The 24415-nt window shown below is 36.4% G+C and overlaps 2 protein-coding genes across 7 annotated transcripts in view; one reads left to right on the plus strand and one right to left on the minus strand.

Moving 5' to 3' along the window:
* Positions 1–10686, minus strand: part of ptpn3 (protein tyrosine phosphatase non-receptor type 3) — a 39495-nt gene extending 28809 nt beyond the window's left edge. For 4 of the 5 annotated variants that reach the window (XM_051957409.1, XM_051957408.1, XM_051957406.1 and 1 more), the window contains exon 1: positions 10555–10686. The gene's annotated coding sequence lies outside the window, so the exon portion shown is untranslated. Of the gene's footprint in view, positions 1–10382; positions 10533–10554 lie in introns of those variants that run through there. The other variant, XM_051957407.1, reaches the window with a different exon arrangement.
* The window catches only part of sgk2b (serum/glucocorticoid regulated kinase 2b), a 26609-nt gene continuing 2194 nt past the window's right edge, over positions 1–24415 (plus strand). Inside the window, exons 1-10 of one of the 2 annotated variants that reach the window (XM_051957411.1) lie at positions 1–116; positions 19573–19655; positions 19914–19989; positions 20083–20152; positions 20250–20275; positions 21520–21577; positions 21656–21739; positions 22608–22739; positions 22819–22931; positions 23704–23923. In XM_051957411.1, coding sequence (XP_051813371.1) covers positions 19589–19655; positions 19914–19989; positions 20083–20152; positions 20250–20275; positions 21520–21577; positions 21656–21739; positions 22608–22739; positions 22819–22931; positions 23704–23923 — 846 coding nt within the window. In that variant the 5' untranslated portion in view covers positions 1–116; positions 19573–19588. Of the gene's footprint in view, positions 117–10680; positions 19656–19913; positions 19990–20082; positions 20153–20249; positions 20276–21519; positions 21578–21655; positions 21740–22607; positions 22740–22818; positions 22932–23703; positions 23924–24415 lie in introns of those variants that run through there. The other variant, XM_022214710.2, reaches the window with a different exon arrangement.

Here is a 24415-nt window from a genome sequence, read left to right on the forward strand (position 1 = left end):
ACACACACACACACACACACACACACACAAGCACAAAGCGGCGTCAGATGTTTGCAGGCTGCTGTCCTCCTCCCTCCCTGCGGACGGCGCTGACTAACGCAGAGCATCGGGCTGCAGTGAGTAATGCGCCGTGAATGCGAAGGAGTGTGTGTGTTAGTGTTTGTGTAATCCCTTATTATTTGGCCTGGGTCTGAACATGTCCCTTCCCTCTCCCCGCTGCTCTCCCTCTGCGTCTCCCCGCCTTTCGCAGGCAGCTGAATGATAAGAATGTTAAACATTTTCAGAGTTGAACACGCCCCGATCGGCGGCGGCGGCTGATCCGGGACCAGCCGCCGGCTCTCGGGCAGTTTCCAGGTGAACGGTTTCCAGTTGGTGAAAGGACGAGCAGGCGTTTGGGTTAATGTTTGAGCCCGGGACACACTCTGAATACATTAGAAACAGAGCTGGTCCTAGTCTGACGGCCGGTTTTCCACCTCGCGCGATGAATTTACAAGTGAAATGCTGCGTTTAAAAGCACATTCTGGACTCTGGACTGACAGGGGGGGGTTCTGTATCCCGCATCTAGTTCTCATATTCTGCTTTATTGCATAGTTAAGGCACACTTTACCCATAATCAGTGGCGATGTGAGGCTTGTAGACCCAAACATTACATGAAAACCCATATTTTTTAAGGATTTCTTTTGTTTTTTCACAAAAGTAAGAAGAATTTTGTGAAAAATAGCCCTGAATCTATGCAAACATGCATTAAAGTCCTTGAAAATGACATTATATGGTTGATAAAATCATTGTCTGATCTGCTAAGTTCTCAGAAGTTTCTCCTTTCTCTTATTTTGGTGCAGTTAACACACATTTTTGTCATGATCAAGGATGTTATGAGGCCTGTAGCTCCAAATATAAGACTAGAGAAGCACTCGGAGAGCGCAGACCTCCGCCATGCCATGTGTTTGTCTGTCTGTCTGTTTGTTTGTCTGTTAACAGCATAACTCAAAAAGTCATGGACGGATTTTCACCAAATTTTTACAAGATGTCTGGAAGAGCAAAAGTAACAATCGATTAGATTTTGGAGGTGATCCGGATCACCGTCTGGATCCAGGATTTTTTTGAAGGTTGAAGGACAATTGAGAGATGGCCGCTAGGGTTAGGGTTAGGGTTAGGGCTGGGTTAGGGTTAGGGCTGGGTTAGGGTTAGGGTTAGGGCTGGGTTAGGGTTAGGGTTAGGCCATCTCTCAAAAATCCTAGATCCAGATGGTGATCCGGATCACCTCCAAAATCTAATCGACTGTTACTTTTGCTCTTCCGGACATTTTGTAAAAATTTGGTGAAAATCCGTCCATGACTTTTTGAGTTATGCTGTTAACAGACAAACAAATAGACAGACAAACAATCTCTGGTGATTACATAACCTCCTAGCGAAGGTAAAAAGCCATCAAAAGAGTAGTTTGTTAGGTTATTTTAGAAAAGTAAGAAGACTTTAGCTTAAAATAGTTCTGAATCTATTAAGTCGTGCATTAAAGTCCTTGAATATAACATTATAAAGTTAGTAAAACCCACTTGGAGCTTATATCAGAATAAAAGCCATATTTTTATTGGGTTTCATTTGTTTTTTTCACTAAAGTAAGAAGAATTTTGCTAAAAAACAGCCGTGGATCTATTCAATCATGCATTTAAGTCCTTCAAAATAACATTACTTTGTTAACCCTTTACGCTTCAGTGCGTCGTAGGTGTACCGCCGGCGGTACACCTACTAATTTGCATAGGAATTTCAAGAATGTCCGACGGCTGCAAACACGATTATACAAACACTATACGCCGATGGAAAGCTTAGATTCTCATGAATCCGCCGGTATAAACCACTTTCAGATGTGATTACCACAGCGGGTGAGAAAAACACGTTTGTCCGACAAAAACAAATATTCATCCATCCGTTCTCTATACACGGCTTCAACGTACACAGCGCGACTCACATTTCCGGGTTCATTATTACACACAGAAAAAAAGATTCCACAAAAAACGGCCATAATCCAACCTTTTGCATCCAGACAACACAAGCCAGTAAACTATTTTGTCCAAAACATGTCCTGAAGTCGGTATAAATCCACGAATCGGTCGTTTTCAAGGAAATGCACCTCGCGATGTCCGTCCAATATTCCCTGTATTTTTCGTAATTTTTTTTATTTAAAAATAGAATATTAGCGAGTTTTTGTACTGAAAACGGCTGGAATTGACTGAAGCTTAAAGGGTTAATATAATACCTCTCATATGAGGAAGTTTCTCCTTACTCTCCTTTATTGTGTTATTAACACATATTTGTGCCATAATCACTGGCGTTGTGAGGCTTGTAGCCCTAAATATCGCATAAATAGCCACATATATAATTGCTTTTCATTAGTTTTTTTCACAAAAGTAAGAATAGTTTCGCTAAAAAAATAGCTGTGGATCTATTTTTCTTCTTTTATCATGTGTGTTTACACATAGTTTTGATAGATTCAGTGGCATTATGAATACATACATACAAATAACCCCATATTTAATGTTTTTTATTAGTGTTTTTTGAAGAATATGAATAATTTAGCTAAAAAAAATACCCCCAAATCTATTAAAATCATGCTTTAAAGGCATGCATTAAGTTGCTAGCACAGAGGGGTTGTTGGGCCGGTAGCTCTGAATATCATTTAAACAGCCTCATATCTAAAAGTTTTTGTTTATTTTTCACAAAAGTAAGAATAATTTAGTTATAAAACAGCCCTGAATCCATTCAATCATGCATTAAAGTCAGAGAAAATAACATTACATAGTTAATAAAAACATCTGGATCTTGTTCAGCTGTTGATAAAAGTCTGATCTGCTTACTTCTCATATGGAAAAGCTTCTCACATCTCTTCTTTTATTATATTTCTCTTCTTTTTCATGCTATTAATACACATTTTTGCCATAATCAGTGTTAGTATGGGGCCTGAATCAAAGTATATTATAAGAACAGCCTCATATATAATGATCTTTGTCTGTTTTTTTTTTTACAAAAAAGTAAGAAAATTTTAGTTAAAACATAGCCCTGAATTTATGAAATCAAGCTTTAAAGTCCTCAAAAACAACAGTACATAGTTAATAAACAACATTTGGATCTTATTTTACCGTTCATAAAGTTCTAATTTGTTTACTTAGGTCAGATAGTGTTTGATTACAGAGATTTTTCCATTATTCTGTGGATGGATGACTCCCATAGCTACATAAATGAATCACGTTACCGCTCTAATCGCAACCAAAATATAGCAGCAGGTAGCCGAGTAACAAAGAAAACACATTTTATTGTTTTACGATAAGCTGCTGGAGTTACATAAGTTTTAATCACGGACGTCATTGACTGCGTTTTTATTGTTCAGAAACAGGCAGATTTGCTGTAATTATTATATATTTGTGGTGTTATTTTACACGGTCTTATGTGTTAACCTGCATCTCTTGGACTATTTAAAGCAGAGGTGTCAGAATCATTTTAGTCCAGAGGCCACATTCAGCACAACAAACTGACCAAAGTTGGACAAAAAAGACAAAAAAAATCACAAAAACAGGACAAATTACTACAAAAATGAGACGTAAAATGACAAAAAGGAGACACAAAATGACAAAAAATGAGACAAACGACATGAAATAAAACAAAAAAGACAAAAAAGACAAAAAAATCACAAAAACAGGACAAATTACTACAAAAATGAGACGTAAAATGACAAAAAGGAGACACAAAATGACAAAAAATGAGACAAACGACATGAAATAAAACAAAAAAGACAAAATATTTGACAAAAAAAGTTACAAAGCGACAAAAAAATTACACAAATGACAGGAACAAGCCAAAAAATGACAAAAGTGAGAAACAAAACGACAAAAAACACAAGCGAGACAAAAAGGAAACACAAAATGACAAAAACAAGATAAAATATGACAGAAACGAGAAACAAAAATTAGAAATTACAAATATAAGACACAAAACGAGAAAAACAAGACACAAAATGACAAAAATGACAAAATATTACAAAAAGGAGACACAAAACGACAAAAGTGAGACACAAAACGACAAAAACGAGACAAAGAAATTACACAAATGACACAAACGAGACACAAAATGACAAAAGCGAGACACAAAATGACAAAAAGTCGACAAACGACACGGGTGAGACAAAAAAAAACACAAAACGACAAAAATGAGAAACAAAACAACGAATAAACCAAAACACAAAATGACAAAAATAAGACAAACAACACAAGCGAGACAAAAAGGAAACACAAAACGACAGAAGCGAGAAACAAAAATGACAAAAGCCAGACCAAAAAAAACAAAAACGGAAGAAAAAATGACAAAAATGAGACACAAAACAACAAAAAAAAACAATGAGCAATCCAGTATTTTACTTTATGATGAAAACAACTTGACAAGGTGTAGAAATTATTTTAAATTTATACTTTTACAATTTGAAAATTTGCAGCTAATGTCTTCTCTGTAATTTTTACACTTAATAAAGTCGTCCTGAGGGCCGGATTGGACCCTCTGATGGGCCGGTTTTGGCCCGCGGGCCGCATGTTTGACACCCCTGATTTAAAGGGTCGCTCACCCAAATTAGCAGTCTTTAGAATTACCACAACTTTGCACGTGATTCTAGCTGTAAGTCATCATAAATTAAACTAATTCTGAAGCACACGACACTAAAAACGCTGCTTCTGCTGCCTGGACTCACTGTAACACTAAAGCCGCACATTTTACAACCATTTTGCTGTGAAATAACCCAAAACGCCGCCGTTACCGGGTTCAGATTTGTGCGTGTGAAGCTGCAGCAGCTCTGCAGACGGAGGATTCTGCTGTTTTTCTGCTTTTGTTTTGATGCTTCCAAGGAGGTGTGAAGATCTCTGTGTTTGCCGACGCCGAGCTGCTGTTTAAATACACACATTTTTGTGGGTTTAGAGGGAGAATATTTGCAGAGATTTCACAGAGTTGTGCATCACATCGCCTGAAGGTTTTACTTCACACATTCTCATCCGAGACCGGAGCCCTAAATATTTCATACACAAGCCTGGATCTAGTGCTGTTTTGTGTGTTTGTTTTGTTAAAGTGCTGCTTGTATTTATCTATTATCTATGACTAATTAGATATAATTCATCGTTGAGTATTTAAATCATACTACTATTAAATAAGATTCATGAAAACAAGGTGTTTCCGTGTCACACCTTTATGATCACTGGAGCCGTTAATCATCAGAAATCTGACTAATTCCAAAGAACTCAGTTTGTTCTGACTGTCTGCTCTCACTTTCTTTAAGAACTTACTAGAAAATTATGCATTTAAGATGTTAAAATGTAAATATTTCTGTTTGTTTTTACTGAGTTTCTAAGCGGTGTTTCGCAATTTTTATGCAACAAAGCAGTGACATGGTTCAGCTAAGGTGTCTGAGGCTGTAAATTCCAAATATTTGTAATATTTTAGCTCTGAATATAAATTAATTGTCTGTTTGCCTGCTTTAAAAGTGAAGTACAGCCCTGAAAGTATTCATCTGTTCATCCAATCCAGCATTATCAGCTAAGAAGACACAGTTGATCCTAGACAAGTATTTCTAAGACACGCCTTTCCACGTAATTCAGCTGTAAATCATCATGAATCAGACTAATTCCAGGCACATGCTTTAAAATAACACTGATCTAGTGTGTGCTCATTTTACTGTGGAGTAACTCGGTGAAGCTAAGAAGTTAAAGTGTGCAGATTGTCGTGTTTTTTTGAGGATTTAGGGAGAATATTTGCACAGATTTTGGAGAATTGTGCATCAAAGCACCTAAAACCTACAAAAAAACAAAACTTTTATGCAACAAAGTAGGGATGAGGTGAGACCTGAGTGTCTTTTTTTGTTTGCATGAGAAAAATAGGAATAATAAGTGAAAAACAGCCCTTGATTTTTAATTCTAATTCCAGGCACACTCTTTAAAATAACACCGGTCTGCTGTGAATCCATTTTACTGTGGAATAACTTGAAAACGCTGCAGTTCAGAAGTTAAAATGTGGAGATTTTTGTGTTTTTTTTTCACGACTTTAGTGACGATGTTTGCAGAGATTTTGAAGAGCTGTGCATCAAAGCACCTAAATCTTTAAAAAATATATATATTTGAGACCTGGTTGCCGACTGTCTCCTGAACTTCCATTTATCTAAAGTTTTTTTTTCACTGTTTTCATGTTTGCGCTACAAAAATAGGACTAAAAACATAAAATGATCACTGTGTTCACGTGCAAAAACCTTCAGAAATAACACAATAAAGTTGATCCTGGACTACTTAAAGGATCAGTCTCATTAAAACTAGCATTAAATAACATTAATGAAAGCAAGTATTTCCAAAACACACCTTTGCACGTGACTGTAGCTGCATTTAAAATAACACTGTACTCATTTTACTTCATAATTACTTGGAAACGTTACAGTTAAGATGTTAAAATGTGCAGATTTTTGTGTTTTTTTGTGAGTTCTGAGAGAATATTTGCAGAGATTTTGGAGAGTTGTGCATCAAAGCAGGTAAAGCTTGTAAAAAAAAAAAATTTTATGCAACAAAGCAGGGATGTGGGGAGACCTGAGTGTGTTTTTTGTTTGTTTGGCTGCATGAGAAAATAGGATTAATAATACAAAAATAGCATTGATTTCTAATTCTAATTCCAGGCACACCTTTTAAAATAACACTGGTCTGCTGTGGATCCATTTTACTGTGGAATAAAATGAAATAGTTGCAATTTTTTTAGTTTAGGGAGAATATTTGCAGACATTTTGGAGAACTGGGCATCAAAAATAGGAATCATAACATAAAAATAGTATTGATTTTTACACCTGTGACGGTGTTCATGTGCAAAACCTTCAAAAAATAATATAAAGAAGTTGATTCAGGACAATTTAAAGGATCAGTCACATTAAAACTAGCATTAAGAAACATTAATGAAAGCAAGTATTTCTAACACACTCCTTTCCACGTAGTCATGAATCAGACTAATTCAAGGCACGCCATTTAAAATAACAATGGTCTAATATGTGCTCATTTTACTGTGGAATAACCTGAAAATATCATATGTTAGAGGATAAAATGTGCAGATTTTTGTGTTTTCTTGCGAGTTTAGGGATAATATTTGCACAGATTTTGGAGAACTGTGCATCAAAGCAGCTAAAACCTACAAAGAAACCTTAAATTTTTTCCCGTATATAAAAGTTTTGGTTTGTTTGCGTTAGAAAAGTAGGAAAATAACGTAAGAACAGTCTTGATTTCTTCATCTATCACTGTAATCATGCGTATAAACCTTCAAGAATAACATAATAATGTTGATCCTGGGCTGTTTAACTCAAATGAGTAAAATGACAACATTTATGACGTCAAGTATTTCCAAAACACGCCTTTAAACATGACTGTAGCTGTAAATCATCATGAATCAAACTAATTCCTGGAACACAGATAAAAATAACATTGGTCTAGTGTGCGCTCATTTTACTGTGGAATTACTTGGGAACGTTGGAGTTAAGAGGTCAAAATGCACAGATTTTTGCTTTTTTGGGAGTTTTTTTGCATAGATTTAGGGGAGTTATGTGTAAAACCTACAGAAAAACTAAACGTTCCCCTGTGTATAAAGATCTTTGCTTATTTGCTTTAGAAAAGTAGGAGAAAAACATAAAAATAGTCATGATTTCTTCATCTATCGCTGTAATCATGTGGAAAAACCTTCAAAAATAACACAATAATGTTGATTCTAAACCGTTTGACTCAAATAAGTTAAAAAAAAAAACATTTATGAAAGCAAACGTTTCCAAAACACACCTTTTACACGAGATTCCAGCTGTAAATCATCATGAGTCAGACTAATTCCAGACACACCGTTTAAAATAACACTGGTCTAATGTAATAATGCTTATTTTACTGTGGAATAATAGAATTATGGTGCATTCAGGGGTTAAAAACTACAGATTTATGGGCTTTTTTGCTGTTTCAGGGAGAATGTGTTTCCTAAACGGCCTCGGATCCAAATGATTTTTGTTTGTTTGTTTCTGCTTGTATTACAAAAATAGAAAGAATAATATGAAAATAGTCTTGAATTCTTCATCTGTCACTACAATCCTGTGTTAAAACCACTGAAAATACCATAATATAGTTTGTCCTGGCCTGTTTAAAGGATCCGTTCCTCAAATTATTACTAAATTCTGGCTGTAAATCATCAGAAATCAGACTAATTCCAATGAACACAGTTTAACAAACACTGGTTTACTGTTTTAATAGTGACCTGACTTTACCTACAGCACATTTTACCTAAAAATGGTGCAATCAGGAGGTTAAAATGTACAGATTTCTCAGCTTCTTTGTGGGTTTAGGGTGAATATTTGCAGAGATCTGGGATAACTGTGCATCAGAGCAGCTGAAACGTTTTTTAAAAAGTACGATTTGATGCAACAAAGCAGTTCTGTGGTTGACCTGGACGTTAAATATTCTTTAAATAGGTTTGTTTGTATTGCAAACGTGAGAATAATGATGTTAAAATAGTCTTTAAAAAGCATCAAAACCCTCCTGGACTATGTCAAGTATGAGTTACCCAAATTAGAATTATATTGCAGCTGTAAATCATCGTAATAAGATTAATTAAAACACTGGTCTATTAGGATAATAACGCAGGATGAGCAAAGAAAGAAAGCACCTGACTCTACCCAAAGCACACTTTAAATCCACTTTACTTTGAAATAAGTTAAAAATACAGCAATTAAAGGGTTAAAATCTGCACATTTCTTGCATTTTTTAGGGGTTAGGGTGAATATTTGCAGAGATTTCAGACAGTTGTAGGTCAGAGCAGCTAAAAACTAAAGAAAAAGTTAAATATTATGCAAAAAAAACAGCAGCACTGTTGAACCTGGGTGTCAGAAATAACATAATGCAGGCGCTTCAGGATTGTTTAAAGCATCAGTTATACAGATTATATACATGAACTTGGGTGTCAAATATTTCAAGAACATCCCAAGTCGTATAAATTTTGTTGTTTTGTATCGCAAAATCAGAAATAACACAAAAACAGTCTTGGATTTCTTCTTTTGGTGCTCTGATCATGCGTTAAAACGTTATAAAATAACATCATAAAAGTGTTTCAGGACTGAATAATGATTATAAATGAGATTAATTCTAAGGTAGGCAGTTAAAAAATACATGAGATCCATTTAACTCTGAAAAAACTCAAAAACTGAGCAATAAAAAGGTTAAAATCTACAGATTTCTTGCATTTTGAGGGTTTGGGTTTTACCGAAAGTACATTTTACATCCATCTTAATTTAAAAAATGGTGCAATTAGGAGGCTAAAATTGACAGATTTTTGAGCTTCTTGGAGGGTTTAGGGAGAATATTTGCAGATATTTTGGAGAAGTGTGTATCAGAGGAGCTACAACCTACAGAAAAAGTTAAATATTATGCATTGATTGTTGAAACTGGATGTCAAATATTTCAATAGCATCCCTGAACTAATCATCAACTAATGATCTGAATCATGTTTGCATTGCAGAATTAGTACAAATACAAAAACAGTCTTGAATTTCTTCATTTGGTGTTCCAATCGTGCATTAGCTGTAATAACATATTAAAGTTGTTCCAGGACTGTTTAAAGAATCAGTTACCAAAAACTTTAGCTTTAAATCATCATAAATCTGAATAATTCCAAGGCACACAGTTAAAAAAATCAACATTATATCCACTTTACTCTGGAATAACTCAAAATTGGAGCAAGTAAAACGTTAAAATCTACAGATTTCTTGTGTTTTTGAAGGTCTAGGGAGAATGCTTGCAGAGATTTTAGAGAATTGTGCATTAAAACAGCCAAAAGTTTCAAAATAAAGCACATTTTACGCAACTAAGCAGCAGTGTGGTGAGATCTGAGTGTCAAATGTTTCATGAACTGTCCAGTTTTTTGTTTTAGTAACAGTAAACAGCGATAATATTACAAAAATAATCGTCATCTGTCACTACAATCATGTTAAAACTCTTGAAAATATATATTTTAATGTAATTAGAATGAAACTCTGGCTGTAAATCATCATTTATTAAAAGCACTGGCAGACTGTGAAGTGACTAAAGCACATTTTGCCACATTTTACCTGATTTTACTGTTAAAAAAATAAATACATTTGCAGCATTAAAGGTTAAAACGTCCAGATTTGGGTGCTGGGTTTGAGCCCCCACACTGTCAGATTCTTATTGACGCCTCTGGACTGAACTTTATGCGTAAAAGTGAGAAATATTCCCAGAAACAGATGCTCAGAGGTCGGACCTCCAGCTCTGGGCCCTCCGGACCGGAGCTCCGGGGCCCGCCGGCCACCGAGGCCCGTGTTTCGGTTGTAAACCTGCACTGACCTCGCTGTACTTTGAGCTCGAACAAGGAACCTGTTGACACTTTTCTTCCAGCTACACCCAGCAGCAGGAGCGCAGCGCTGGAAAACTTCAGCTGGAGCCTCGGAACTCCAGCCCGGACGAGTTCTGGGGAGTGAAGCGGGTTAAAGGGACGGACGGGGCCGGGGGTCGGTACCTGAGAGGTCCCGGGTCAGGCTCGGTTCATTCCCCGCAGCGCACGGCTCTGGTCGGGGCGCGGATCCAGGTAGAGTTAAATGAAGGTAAATATCCGGGACGCGCCTGTCATCGCTGCTGACCGAGCGCGGCCCCGCCCCTCCGCCGCGCGCGCTCCCGCCGGGGTTGCGCTGCACCGGGGGCGTGCATAGCAGAGGAAGTAAAAATATGGGAATAAAAGGTTCATTAGAGGGTTTAAAAAAATAGAAAACGTATTAAAACATAGTGCTAGCGGTGTTACATTTTAAATGTTACTTTTATTTGCAGATTTTTATCAAAATACCATGTCCAAAATTATTAAAAATGGCTACAAAAAGACGCAACATGACCACAAATGCACACAATATGCCTACAACAGACACAATATGCTTACAGCAGACACAATATGGCTCCAAAATTGACACAAAATGACCACAAAGAGACAAAGCGACCACAAAAACACACAAAACGCCTACAAGAGATGCAATCTAACCACAAAAACACACAAAATGTCTATAAAAAATGCAAAAAGACAACAAAAACTTATAAAATGGCAACAAGAAACACAATGTTTACAGAAACACCCAATTTGACCACAAAAAGTAGTGTTTTGTGGCCATTTTGCATCTTTATGTTGAAATTTTGTTATTTAGTCTATAAAGTGTAATTTTTATCCTCCTAATGTCTCTTCTTGACTGTCTAAAATGAGAAAATATTCAATTAAACAAGCAAATTACACATTTTTACAGCAATAATGACTTAAATTATTGTTAATATCAACAGTTTTGGTGATTAATTCAAGCTCTTCTCAAAGGAAAACAGTAAATAAGAGGTTCATTCATATTTTTGTAGCCTTTTTGTTAGTATTTTTATCATTTTCAGTCTCTTTGTGGTCATATTGCATCTTTTTTGCAGCCATTTTATGTGTATTTGTGTCATTTTGGATCTCTTTGTGGTCATTTATTGTCTTTTTGTGGTCATTGTGTACGCATTTGTGTCATTTTGAGTCTCTTTGTAGTCATCTTGTATCTTTTTGTGGCCATTTTGCATCTTCTTGTAGCCATTTTATTTATATTTGTGTCATTTTGGGTCTCTTTTAGGTCATTTAGCTTCTTTTTGGATCAATTTTGTGCATTTTTATGGTCATATTACATCTTTTTTATGGTCCTTTTGCATCTTTTTGTAGCCATTTTACGTATATTTATGTCTTTTTATGTCTCTTTGGCATCATTTATTGCGTTTCTGTAGCGACCAAATTACTTTTTTTCTTCCAACCAACCGCGTAAAACCAGAAAATACTCAATTTAACAAGCAAATTAAACATTTTCGCTGCAATTATGACTTAAATATTTGGTAATATCAACATTTTTGCTGATTATTTCCGGCAGTAGTCGAAGGAAAATATTAAATAATGGTTTGAATCTGTTTTTTCTTTTGTCTGACAAACTTCAAAGTTTAGAAAACGATTACTTGTCCTTTCTGGTGTGACTGGAATAAAAGCTGCTCACTGACAGGTTGAGACCATGACTGTGTTTTTATCCAGCTTTCTGATGCTATAAATTCTTATTTTAGGAGAAGAAAAGCTTAGTTCTGCCTCACAGCCTCCTCTGGTTTGTTGTCTCCATCTACAGGACACATGAGGTACTGCTGCTGTTCAATCCTACTGTGCTTACTGGAACTAAACTACTGCAGAAGAATATCACAAGTTATGGCAACAGTCTAACAAAAATGTTTTAACATCCTGTGTAGTTATTTTTTTTAATTTAAAGCAAAATTCTGTCTGAGACTCGCCGATCTTTAATGTCAGAGGGAAGAAATATGACACGATCTGACTCCAGTTCAGTGATTTAAAAGTTAATCATGTTTCTTTAGAGACAGAAACAGTTTGAAAATCCTGAAGATCAGACTTGAAACATTACAGTAAAAACAAACAAATAAAAGCTTACATTTATACCAGGAAGTTGACAACAGTGTAGGTGTAATTAATCTGGGGCATTTACTGATATCAGTAATGATATTTAGCATTTCTCAGCTCTATACTGACCATTCTTAAAAATATCTTTAGAGATTTTTTTTCATATCTGGTGGAGCTTTGCATCATTGGTGGCAGCCTGTCTCTCATTTTGTGTCAATTTAGCATCTTTCCTGGCAATTTTGTATGCATTTGTGTCATTTTGTGTCTCTTTTGTGACAATTTTGTATGCATTTGTGTCATTTTGTGTCTCTTTTTTGGCAATTTTGTATGCATTTGTGTCTCTTTTGTGACAATTTTGTATGCATTTGTGTCATTTTGTGTCCCTTTTGTGGCAATTTTGTACGCATTTGTGTCATTTTGTGTCTCTTTTTTGGCAATTTTGTACGCATTTGTGTCATTTTGTGTCTCTTTTGTGACAATTTTGTATGTATTTGTGTCATTTTGTGTCTCTTTTGTGACAATTTTGTATGTATTTGTGTCATTTTGTGTCTCTTTTTGGCAATTTTGCATGCATTTGTGTCATTTTGTGTCTCTTTTGTGACAATTTTGTATATATTTGTGTCATTTTGTGTCTCTTTTGCATCTTTCTGTGGTCATTTTGTGTGCATCTGTGTCATTTAGGGTCTCTTTGTAGTTATTTTGCATCTTTTTGTCACCATTTTTGTGTTCATGTATGTGATTTTACGTCTCTTTTTGGTCATTTTGCATCTTTTTGTAGTTATTTTATGTTTCTGTATGTCATTCTGGGTCTCTTTGTGGTCAGTTTTTATGTTCTTGTGGTTGTTTTGCATCTTTTTTGTATTAAATTTGTGTGTATTTGTGACATTTTGAGTCTCTCTGTGGGGATATTGCATCTTTTGTGGTCACTTTGCATCTTTTTGCAGTTATTTTGTGTTTCTATATGTCATTTTAGGTCTCTTGTAATCAGTTTTCATATTTTGCATCTTTTTGCAGCAATTTTGTGTGTTTTTATGTCATTTTGTGTTTTTTTGTAGTCAGTTTGTATCTTTTTGTTGCTATTTTGTGTGTATTAGTGTCGTTTTGGATCTCTTTGTGGTCATCTTATTTCTTTTTGTGGTCATTTTGTGTGCATTTGTGTCATTTTGGGTCTATTTTACATCTTTTTGTGGTCATTCAGCTTCTTTTTGTAGCCATTTTTTTGCATATCTGTAGCCATTTTGCATCTTTCTACAGCCATTTTGTGTGCATTTGTGTCATTTTGTATCTCTTTTTGGTCAGTTTGCATCTTTTTGTAGCCATTTTGTGTGTATTTGTGTCATGTTGTGTCTCTTTCATCTTGCTGTGGTCATTTTGCATCATCTTATAGCCATTTTGTGACATTATGCATTAGATACTTATATTCACAACCTCTAAATACAATTTTAAAATAAAAATGAAACAAATCTGTAAAAATGACAGGTTTAAATGGACTTAAAATCAACAACTGTGCAGCAAAAAGAAGCAACTATCAGCCACAAGCCAGACTTACTGAAATAAAGTCAGCTGAACCTTCATGAATGCTGCTGCTGGGTTTCCTCCTGCAGGAATCCAGTCACAGTTCTGGGAGTCGTGTTCTCGGTCACCTGTTGCATTCCAGCAGAACCAGATCTGGCTGGTCTCCAGTCGGTGGGAGCACTGGGACAGACTGGTTCACTGTGGGGTGACTGGGGGAAGGTTTCTCCTCTCCCCCTCCACTCTCACCCACAGTGTAACCGGAAGAAACCTCCCGTGGCTGCCAGCTCAGATCGCCTTTCTGCAGAGACACTGAATCTTGCAGCTCCACATTTAGACTCCGGGACGAACTTGATGTTATTCCAGTGTCTGCACTTCATGTCCCGTTTATTAGATTCACACCCTCTCGTGTTGCATTCCTCTTTTTGCTGCTCATTTCCACGTTCAGACGACACAAGTCATCGTAAACTTCTGGACTTCGGCCGAGTGACGCTCTTTGTTTCCCTCTGCTTTATAGAAACTCGAGTATTTGGATTTTCTTCACAGTTTATAATCTCTCACCTAAGAATTTGTTTACTGCCAACTGTGCCACACTCATCCTATTTCTGTTTCCATGTATTGTTATATAACCGCACTCTGATGTCAAATTCCAATTATGCAAGTCCGCTCCCAGCGTAAATAATTAGGACTTTCTAATGTCCCAATGTCTGCAGTGTATCAGACAGACAAATATGCCAAAATAAGCTGAAAGTCTGAAATACTGTAACTTTTAAATACTATGAAAATGTGCAAAAATAACGGCAAATATCTGTAAAATAATTATGTTTTGGGTGGATTTAAATACAGTGAAATAGCAACATTTTATGAACATACTACATGGTGAAGAAAAAAAACACTATTTGTAAAAATGTAGAATTTTATTAAAGTTTTGGTGTGTTTCTTTAAAGTTACCATGTTATTAATAATAGCTGTTTTTTCTGTAAATTCATTAGTTGTTGTCTGTAATTTACCAAAACAAGGAAAATCTGAAAAAGGCTGTCAAAAAAATGTGTGAATGAATTTTCAACTTTTAATAAACATATTTTTTATTTGTATTAATGGCAAGAATCTGTAAAATAACAGTAAAAAAAAATCTGACATTTCTAAGCTTTAATATGTATTTTTTCCAACATATATCTTTAAACTACACATATGAGTAGCATTTTTTTGTAAATGCAGTTTTGTTTATTTTTTCAGTGGTTTTACTGGAAAACAGGAAAACTTAAATATTATTTTTTTAAATATATTTGCCATTTTTGAGTCCTACATACAAAACCTGTCTTGATTTTAAACAGACTTAAATACAGTTAAACAGCATAATTTTCCAATCATGCTTACAGTTTGGGCCTGTTTTTAGGGTTAACATGTAAAACTTATTTTCTTCTGTGATTTTATTAGATATTATTCGTAAAGAAATCTGTAAAATATCAGTTAATGTTTTTTATTTCATTTTAAATATACAGAAATTTTCTAACAACACAAATATCTGTAAAATAATATTTTTTCTGAGTCAGTGCAAAAGAATTAATTTCTATTTGAAAAAATAAAGATTTTTGACATCTGCACATGTGATTTAATACATTGTGGATTTTAGTAGATATTCTGTGTAATTTAACAAAACAAGGAAAACAGCAGTTAAAACACTTATTTTCTATTTTTCTATATTATTTCCCCCCCCAAATAACAGCATGTGTGTGTAAAATAATGCTCATCTGGCTGATTTAAATACTGTAAAAACTGTGTAATTTTACAGTCAAAGGTCGTAAAGGAGCTAAATATTATTTGGTTGTTATGGTTAACATCTAAATTAATCTGTTCTAGCTGGAATTTAACAAAACAAGAAAAAGCTGTAAAATAACAAGGAATTATTTTAAAACTGTTATGATTAAAAACACTTTAAAAACCGTTTATTTGCTTCAGCGCTCTCTCGGTCGTACGTCATAGGACTGAATCTGGGTCTGCTGAGGCGCAGACGGGCCGCCAAGACACGAGACGATGAATGCTGTCATGTATTCACACGTGTATGACCCACTATCTATCTTTAGGTTCAAACGGAAACTGTGTCCGGCAAATCCCTCCTCACGAAAAACTCCCGCCGACTCTCCACGTACGACTGAAACGCACCCAAACGTGACAGACGGCAGCCTGTTAATGTGTCCTAAATAACTGTCAGAGACCATGTCAGTCGTCTTGTTCTGCAGGCAGCACATTTGGGCAAAGACACAACTATTCAGTGCGTGTTCCACCATCAGCGTTGGCATTCAGGCCGACTCTTGACGACTTGTGGCTGGAAAATGTGATGGAGAATCACGATCTGTAATAAACAAGAGTCCACAGAGGGCACATCTGTATACATGATACCTAAGCGTGCAAGAAAAATAATGATGCAAAGACAGAAACAGTTGGATTTGAGTTACTTCACTGACACGCATTCAAGTTCCAGCAGCTACCAGTGCAGAATGACACGAATTTTCACCTTCGTCCTTCTGATTTTACCGTAAAAAAGTGGCTTATATCAGCCTAACCACGAGGGAGGACTATTAGTGGTGCAGTTGAGGCCAAAAAAAATTCAAATTCATTGCAAAATTTGAAATACAGTGATATTTTACTTGACTAGTAGGTTTATTTTGGCAAGAAATGACAGAAAAAAGGACAAAACATAGTAGGAAGTAGCGTTAGAGACGCTACTGGTGAAAAAATTGATTCATGCCTCTTCATACTGAGAAAATGCAGCTTCTATCCCATCTTAAATGCTCCTGGGAAGTTCTACCATGTTCAAGAGCGTTCTAATGCACTATAAACTGAAAACAGCTGATTCAATAGTTCTCTAATCAGTTAGTAGTACTGGCTGAAACCAAAGATCTCATTGAGGACCTCCAGTGTCCCACTGTTGCTGCTCACAAGATGTTTAAAGTCTATAAAGTCTTAGAGTGTTTTTAAGGTCCAGTGTCCACAGTTTGAAGCCTGATCAAAAAGTCCAAGGAGTTCCACACCAAAAATACATGGTCAAAAGGATTTAAACTCCTTGAAATTATTGCAAATTTGTGACAAAATATAGCTTCTATGTCATTTCAAATGTTCAAGAGCTGTGCAGTGGAGACTTTTATGGTGGAAAAGTGTATAAATTCTGCAGGTGTCTAAAAATATGTTGAGAACTAGAGAGCAAAAGAAAGTTTTTCATCAATGTACAGAAATATGTCATCAGCGTACGTGGAAACTATCTAGTATCAATGAGAGAAATGTCTAGATATAGTTAGACTTCTTGGAATTGCTGCCAGTTTTTGGAAAAATGCAGCTTTTATCTCATTCCAAATGTTCCTGGTAATTTCTACCATCTTGTAGAGCAGGGGTCACCAACTATATTTGCCAGAGGGCCAGAATTTTACCGGACAGTCACTTTGGGGGCCGGACCCTCAAACAAAAATTAAATAAAAATCGAATTTTGGCATAACATTATTATTTGATGTTTATTTTTTATATTTTTTCCATTTCATTACAAAACTGAAGGCATTTTTAGCCTTTATGAATCAGTGCTCCTATCACCTGTACCACAGTCAACCACTAGGAGTGGTAGAGATATTTTGCCTCATCTCAAGTCAACTTTATTCACAGAGCACTTGAAAAAGAAACACTGCAGAAGTGACAGGAAAAGGCCTCTTAACACGGGTAAAATGGCACTCTCTAAGGCCACGAAACGAAAAGTTGATGTGGAAAACAGATCCTTTAATAATGACTGGACTGACTGCTTTAATAGTGTGGACCACATGATATTTTCTCTTTGATCCTCACAATTTTGGAATCCAGTCGCGGGCCGGATTGGACGGTTCGGCGGGCCGGATTCGGCCCGCGGGCCGCCAGTTGATGATCACTGTTGTAGAGCGTTCTCATCCGCTATGAACTTCCTCAATCAGTTCCAAGTCAAAGATGTCCGTTAAAACCTCCAGTTTCACATTGCTGCTGCTCACAAGACATTTAAAGTCTATAAAGTCAAATCAGAGTGTTTTCAAGTTCCAGTGTCCACAGTTTGAAGCTTTATCAAACAGTCCAATTAGTTCCACACTGAAACATGTCAAAGAGCTGCTAGGAAGACAGATGTGAGCCCTGCACTGGAAGAATGGTAGAGGACAAGAAGAATCCAAGGATCAGCACCAAGAGCATCCTGATGAATGTGAGCACTTCTGGTAGCAACATGTCCATCAGACACTCCAGCAGACCAACAACAAGGCTGGTCTCCATGGATCAGACCAAGGAGGACTCCACTTCTCCAAGACAGACACACTAAAGCTCAGCTGGACCTGCAGCACTTCTCTACTCACTTACTGCTCAATTACAAGTCATGTCTGAAGGAAACGGCATCATGAGAAAAGAGGAAACATGGAGATTGTGGAGGAGAACATCAGACAGTCTGCAGAAAAACTGCTCCTTGGGCAGCATTGGAGCTTCCAACAAGATAATGATGTTAAACATGGAGGAAAAAGTGGTGAAGAAATGATGAGAAAAGAATGAGAAGATGTTGGAGCAGCCCAGCCAGAGTCCAGACCTGAATCCATCCAGAATCTGTGGAGGAAGTGAAGAGCAGAGTGATGGAGAGGAATCAGGGATAGCAATGATTAATTAATACACGAGGAAGCGGTCACTAGGACAGATCTTTGTTAACAGAGAGCATTGTGGGTGTTTTAGGGAGGATCTGGCCACCATGACAAAGACTTCTGTGATGCTTAATGACTCCCAACCAGAGCTCATGTCTATAAAACAACCTGAGATGAACAAGGACAATGTCCTTCTGCTTCAGTGGCAAAGGCAACATGTTCATTGACTATCACAGTAATATCAGCACAGGGACCAGCATGTGTTATTGATTACTGATTGATGATGATGCTGATTATCTGTTAAGAAAATTATTCAAAAGTTGCATCCTTAAGAGGTAGCCTTTGAGCTCAAACAGCTTCAAATCAACAAAAAGAGGAACTAAAGTGGAGTGGAGATACAAAGAAAGACTGTTAGACACCAGAATAACTGCTGGACTGATTACTGAGAAAGATTTTGATTAATTTTGGACATTAGAAATACTTAAAATTCATCATTACCATCTCTAACATAATGTCTTGCTGTCATTTCCAGCCTTGTAGTCAAACAAAAATTCACTACAAAATCAAAATTTGCCCTGAGGATGAATAATTTTGGGGCTTAAATTGACGTACTTGTTTAACTGCAATAAAACGTTTCGTAGAAATCCGCTTACATCACTTCACCTGACTCAGTTCAAGTTCATTATAGCATCGATTCTATCTATAACCCGGCAGTAAGAGCGACTGTCCCAGATACTGTACCAGCTGCTGACTTGGAGAAATGAATCAAGGCTGCTGGCGTTAGTCAGCACCCGCATTCTCTGCGTAATATCTGACATCTCCGAGGGCACATGAACGCAGCGCTGCCGGTGCTGCTGCTGCCTTTAAGTGAGCTGCAGGACAGTGGCGGTTCAGACCGGTGCTGTGGACGGCTGCCTGTGCTCTCTTACTGGGATTTATTCCACAGAAACCAGTTCATCCAGATGACCGGGACTCAGGAGGAGCCGATTACTTACGCAAAAATGAGGGGACTCATGTCATTTCTCTCAGGTAAGGACAGAAATTTCAGCTTAAAGTTTAAATTTATTACCTAATATGGGAATAAAGTGACCGCTGAGGGCTGCAAATTTAAAACTGGAATGATTTATCAGGGTTTGGTGTCTTTAAAACAGCGAAAATGAAAGTTAAGACACTTGTTCACCATCAGAAAAGGCTCCAGTAGTTTCATAAGTTCAGTAAAGTCATTAGCAGAGTAAATACAGCTGCTCATGTCTTATGTAAGCCACTAACCTCCTGCTTGTCTTACAGCTCTGCTCAAGGGGAAGAAAACTGGCTTCAGCGACTTCTTACACAAACTCGTCTCCAGTCAGCAGCTCTGCCAGCAGTGAGTCTTGCAAAAGTCACTTCTTTTAACACAAAATAAACAGTAAAATTAAATTTTAAAAATCAAATAAACTCTCCTGTTCTGCTTTTGAAGCCTCAACGCTCAGAAAATCCTGCGGCGCCAAAGCAAACTGAAGAAAAAGAAGGAGGAGAAAGCGTCTCTGGTGAGATTTTTTAATTTAAAAAAAAAAAAGGTCTGTGCTGCGTGTTGACAGGAGATGAAACTCGATCTGACCTCCTGACCGTCTTCTCTTTCCTCAGAGCTCAGCCAACACAGAGACGTCACAGTAAGTCCAAAGACATACGCTAGCAGTCAAAAGTTTTAGAACGCCCCAGATTTTCCTGATTTTTTCTTGAAATTCCACCAAGCACGCCAAAAACAAAATAAATTGCAGCCAGAATAACATAAAATGTGTGGAAAACAACCTAAAATGTGGCTGAAATGACAAAAGCTGTCCAAAATTACTACAAATCATCCAAAACAACTTAAAATGTGGTTGAAATGATGCAAAAATATGTCCAAAATGATTGAAAGTCTGTATAAAACATGCAAAAAATCTGGCTAAAACCTAAGCCACAACAGAATCAGAAGACAAGTTTCTGAGAGTCAACAGCTTAATAGTGGTCGTAGTAAGAAGTACACCTGCCCAAAACAACTTGAACTGCAGCCAGAATAACATAAAATCTGTCTGAAACAATCTAAAGTGTGACTAAAATGATAAAACCTGTCCAAAATTACTTAGAATCCTTCCAATAATGATTTTAAATCAGTCTAAAACAACTTAAAACCTTTTCAAAATGACTTCAAGTTTAGCAAAATGACTCAGAACTTGATCAAAATGACTTCAAGTCCACCTAAAACAAAATAAATTGCGGTCAGAAATACACAAAATGTGTAGAAAACAACCTAAAATGTGGCTGAAATGACAAACCCTGTCCAAAATTACTACAAATTATCCAAAACAACTTAAAATGTGGTCAAAATGACACAAAAACCTGTCCAAAATGATTGAAAATCTGTAGAAAGCAAGCTGAAATGTGGCTAAAACGAGAAAACCCAAGCTACAACAGAATCAGAAGACACGTTTCTGAGAGTCAACAGCTTCAAACACAGCTTAATAGTGGTCGTAGTAGGAAGTCTCAGTTACAATTTGTACACCTGCCCAAAACAACTTGAACTGCAGCCAGAATAACATAAAATCTGTCTAAAACAACTTAAAATGTGGCTAAAATGACTAAACTTTCAAAAATTACTTAGAATTTCTCCAAAAATGGTTTCAAATCTGTCTAAAGCAGCTTAAAATCTTTTCAAAATGACTTCAAGTTTAGCAAAATGACTCAAAACGTGACCAAAATGACTTCAAGTCCAAGAGTAAAAAAACTATTTACCAGTTTTCAGTCCTTGATAAATATATTTATATTTTCTGTTCAAGTTTAGTATTGTGCATCGATTTCCTTTGATAGTCTGATTGCCTGCTGACTTTGTTAAAAAGTCGTCCAGCACTAAAACGTACTTCCATTGTGTTAACAGGATCAAACCATCAGACTTTGACTACCTCAAAGTTATCGGCACGGGAAGCTTTGGAAAGGTGAGGTGACTGTAGTTTATTGTTGTGAGTGTTTGTGTTTGTTGGTGCGGTTAAAACTTAACGTAAAAACTTCTCCAGGTGCTGCTGGCAAAACACAGGAAACAAGGAGGCTACTACGCCGTGAAAGTGCTGAAGAAAAAGATGATCGTCAAGAGGAAGGAGGTCGGCTATTCATCTCTGCATCTTTCACTAAACCAAAAACAAACAAAAATCTGACAGCAAGCATGTCAAGAAAAATTCTGGCAGAAAAAAAACAGTAAAAATGACCACAAATATGTGTGAAATAACATTTTTAGCACCTTTAAATACAGTAAAAAGAAATATGAAATGTCACATGTTTGATGTGGGCATTATTTACTGTTTTGGCCTGGATTCTATTTTTATTAATATTATTTTTAAAATGGAAATCACTACTTTTTAAATGTCATTTCAGTAGTTATTTTCTGTATTTTTTTTCAATAAAAAGAGAAAATCTGGAAAATGACAGATAAAAAATATTTATCATTTTTCAGTTGTTAATATGCATATTTTTTTACTTCAAAAAATAGGGAAATATCTGTAAAATAATGATTTTTTTGCTCAGTAAAATACATTAAAGAATGTAATTTTATGATCAAATGTTGTTAAAAATGAAACCACTTAATTACTTTTTGTAAAAATACAAAATATGAAGTTGACATTTATAATTTTGGCCTGTTCTTTTTCATGTCAAAATGTGAATGAACCGTTTCTTTTCTGAGATTTTACGAGCTATTATTAAGATTTTTATCCATGACATCCATCCAAATGGTTTTTACTTCAAATATTGTACAACATCGTTTTTTTTCTGATTAAAATAGTGTAATTTTACATTTAAATGTTGCAGTTTAACCTGCTTTCTTCATTTATCATGTAAATTCATACCTTTTCTTTAAATTTAGCAAAACAGGGAAAATCTGTAGAATACCCATAAATTGATGAAATAATTACAAGCAAAAACAGTGTATTTTTTCCAGTGTATGTTCTGACTGCTGCTGTATGGTTTGTGCAGCAGAAGCATGTGATGGTGGAGAGAAGCGTCCTGCTAAAAGGTCTTCAGCATCCATTCCTGGTTGGACTCCACTGCTCTTTCCAAACACCGAGCACGCTTTACTTCGTCCTGGACTACGTCAACGGAGGCGAGGTGTGCGGATTATGTGACATTTAAACGCAAACATCCATGAACAGAACCCGTACGTGACCCTTCATCTCCTCTCCTTCAGCTCTTCTACCACCTTCAGAGGGAAATCTGGTTTCCAGAAGCTCGAGCTGCTTTCTACGCTGCAGAGATGGCAGCAGCTCTGGGTTACCTCCACGCTCTGAACATCGTCTACAGGTGCTCGTACGCCCACATACACCGATTTAAACCGGCCGCTCTGCTGGGTTCTTCACAGCTCGCTCACTTTCTTTGTCCATGTTTGATTTAAAGCGTTCCGCATGTTTGATTCATTCACGCAGAGAGATTCCCATGAAATGTTTCCACTGACATCCGCCTTTTCCTCGAACATCGCATGAAAAAATAAAGATGCGGAACCAGAGGAAACTGAAACAACCGAAAAATTCTGCAAAAAAATTCCCCAAATTTCTGAAAATTTGCAAAACCTCCAGGAAGAAAATTCCAATAATTCCTTAAAAGTTTCATTTTTTAAAAAAAAATCCCAAAATCTCAAATTTGGCAAAAAAATGCATTGTAAATATTTTCAAAAAATAGTAAAAATCTTCAAAAAATCCTAAAAATATCTAAAGAGATTGCATATATATCAGTAAAACTTCTAATATTTTCTTTAAGAACATTCACAAATTGATTTTTTGAGTTGATTTTTTTGGGAATGTTATTAAGAAATATTTTTAATGTTTCTGTTTTTCCACCAAAAAATGTTCAAAGATTTCCCAAAAACGTTGAAAATGTGAACATCAGAAATTTCACTGTGAAAACATATGTTTTTTCCACATTTTCAAACTTTAAATCGGGTCAATTTTGACCCGCAGGACAACATGAGGGTTAAACAGTCTCACCAACTTCTGTGATGATGTCAGACGTCCACCTGAAATCTACATCTGGTGAGTCAGACTAGGACTCAGCAGACTGAAGTTGTGTTTCTGTGCAGAGACCTGAAGCCGGAGAACATCCTGCTGGACCACGAAGGCCACGTGATGCTGACTGACTTCGGTCTGTGTAAGGAAGGAGTGGCGGTCGGTGGGATCATGCACACCTTCTGTGGGACTCCGGAGTATCTGGCTCCTGAGGTTCTGCAGGGTCGAGCGTACAGCCCGACGGTGGACTGGTGGAGCCTCGGCATGGTCCTCTACGAGATGATCTGCGGAATAGTGAGTGTCGGTGAAGTTATCCGTCTCGTTTCTCATCATCTCACTGCAAAAACTTCAAATCTTACCAAGTCTGTTTGTCTTATTATTAGTCAAAATCTCTCATTCCACTGGATTAAAGATCAATTCACTCAACAAGTGACATTTCAGCGAGATGGAGGGACTTGTTTTAAGACAGCGCAGCTTAAATATCTGGTTAAATCAAACAATCCTGAAATTATCTTGTTTTGACCCTCCTGTCGTCCTGCGGATCCAATTGACCCGTTTTATAGTTTGAAAATGTGGAAAAATATATATGTTTTCACAGTGAAAACTTCCACGTTTTCTACATTTTTGATGGAAAAACAAAATGTTAAAAAAAGTGTTTCTTTAGCAATATTATCATAAAAATCAACCAAAATCCAGTGAGTTTTGCTGGGTTTTGGTTGATTTTTATGTGACTGTTCTTTAAAATACTAGAAGTTTTACTGATAAATATGTAATCACTTTAAATAT

The sequence above is a fragment of the Acanthochromis polyacanthus genome, chromosome 12, assembly GCF_021347895.1.
Source record: "Acanthochromis polyacanthus isolate Apoly-LR-REF ecotype Palm Island chromosome 12, KAUST_Apoly_ChrSc, whole genome shotgun sequence".
Lineage (NCBI taxonomy): Eukaryota > Metazoa > Chordata > Actinopteri > Pomacentridae > Acanthochromis > Acanthochromis polyacanthus.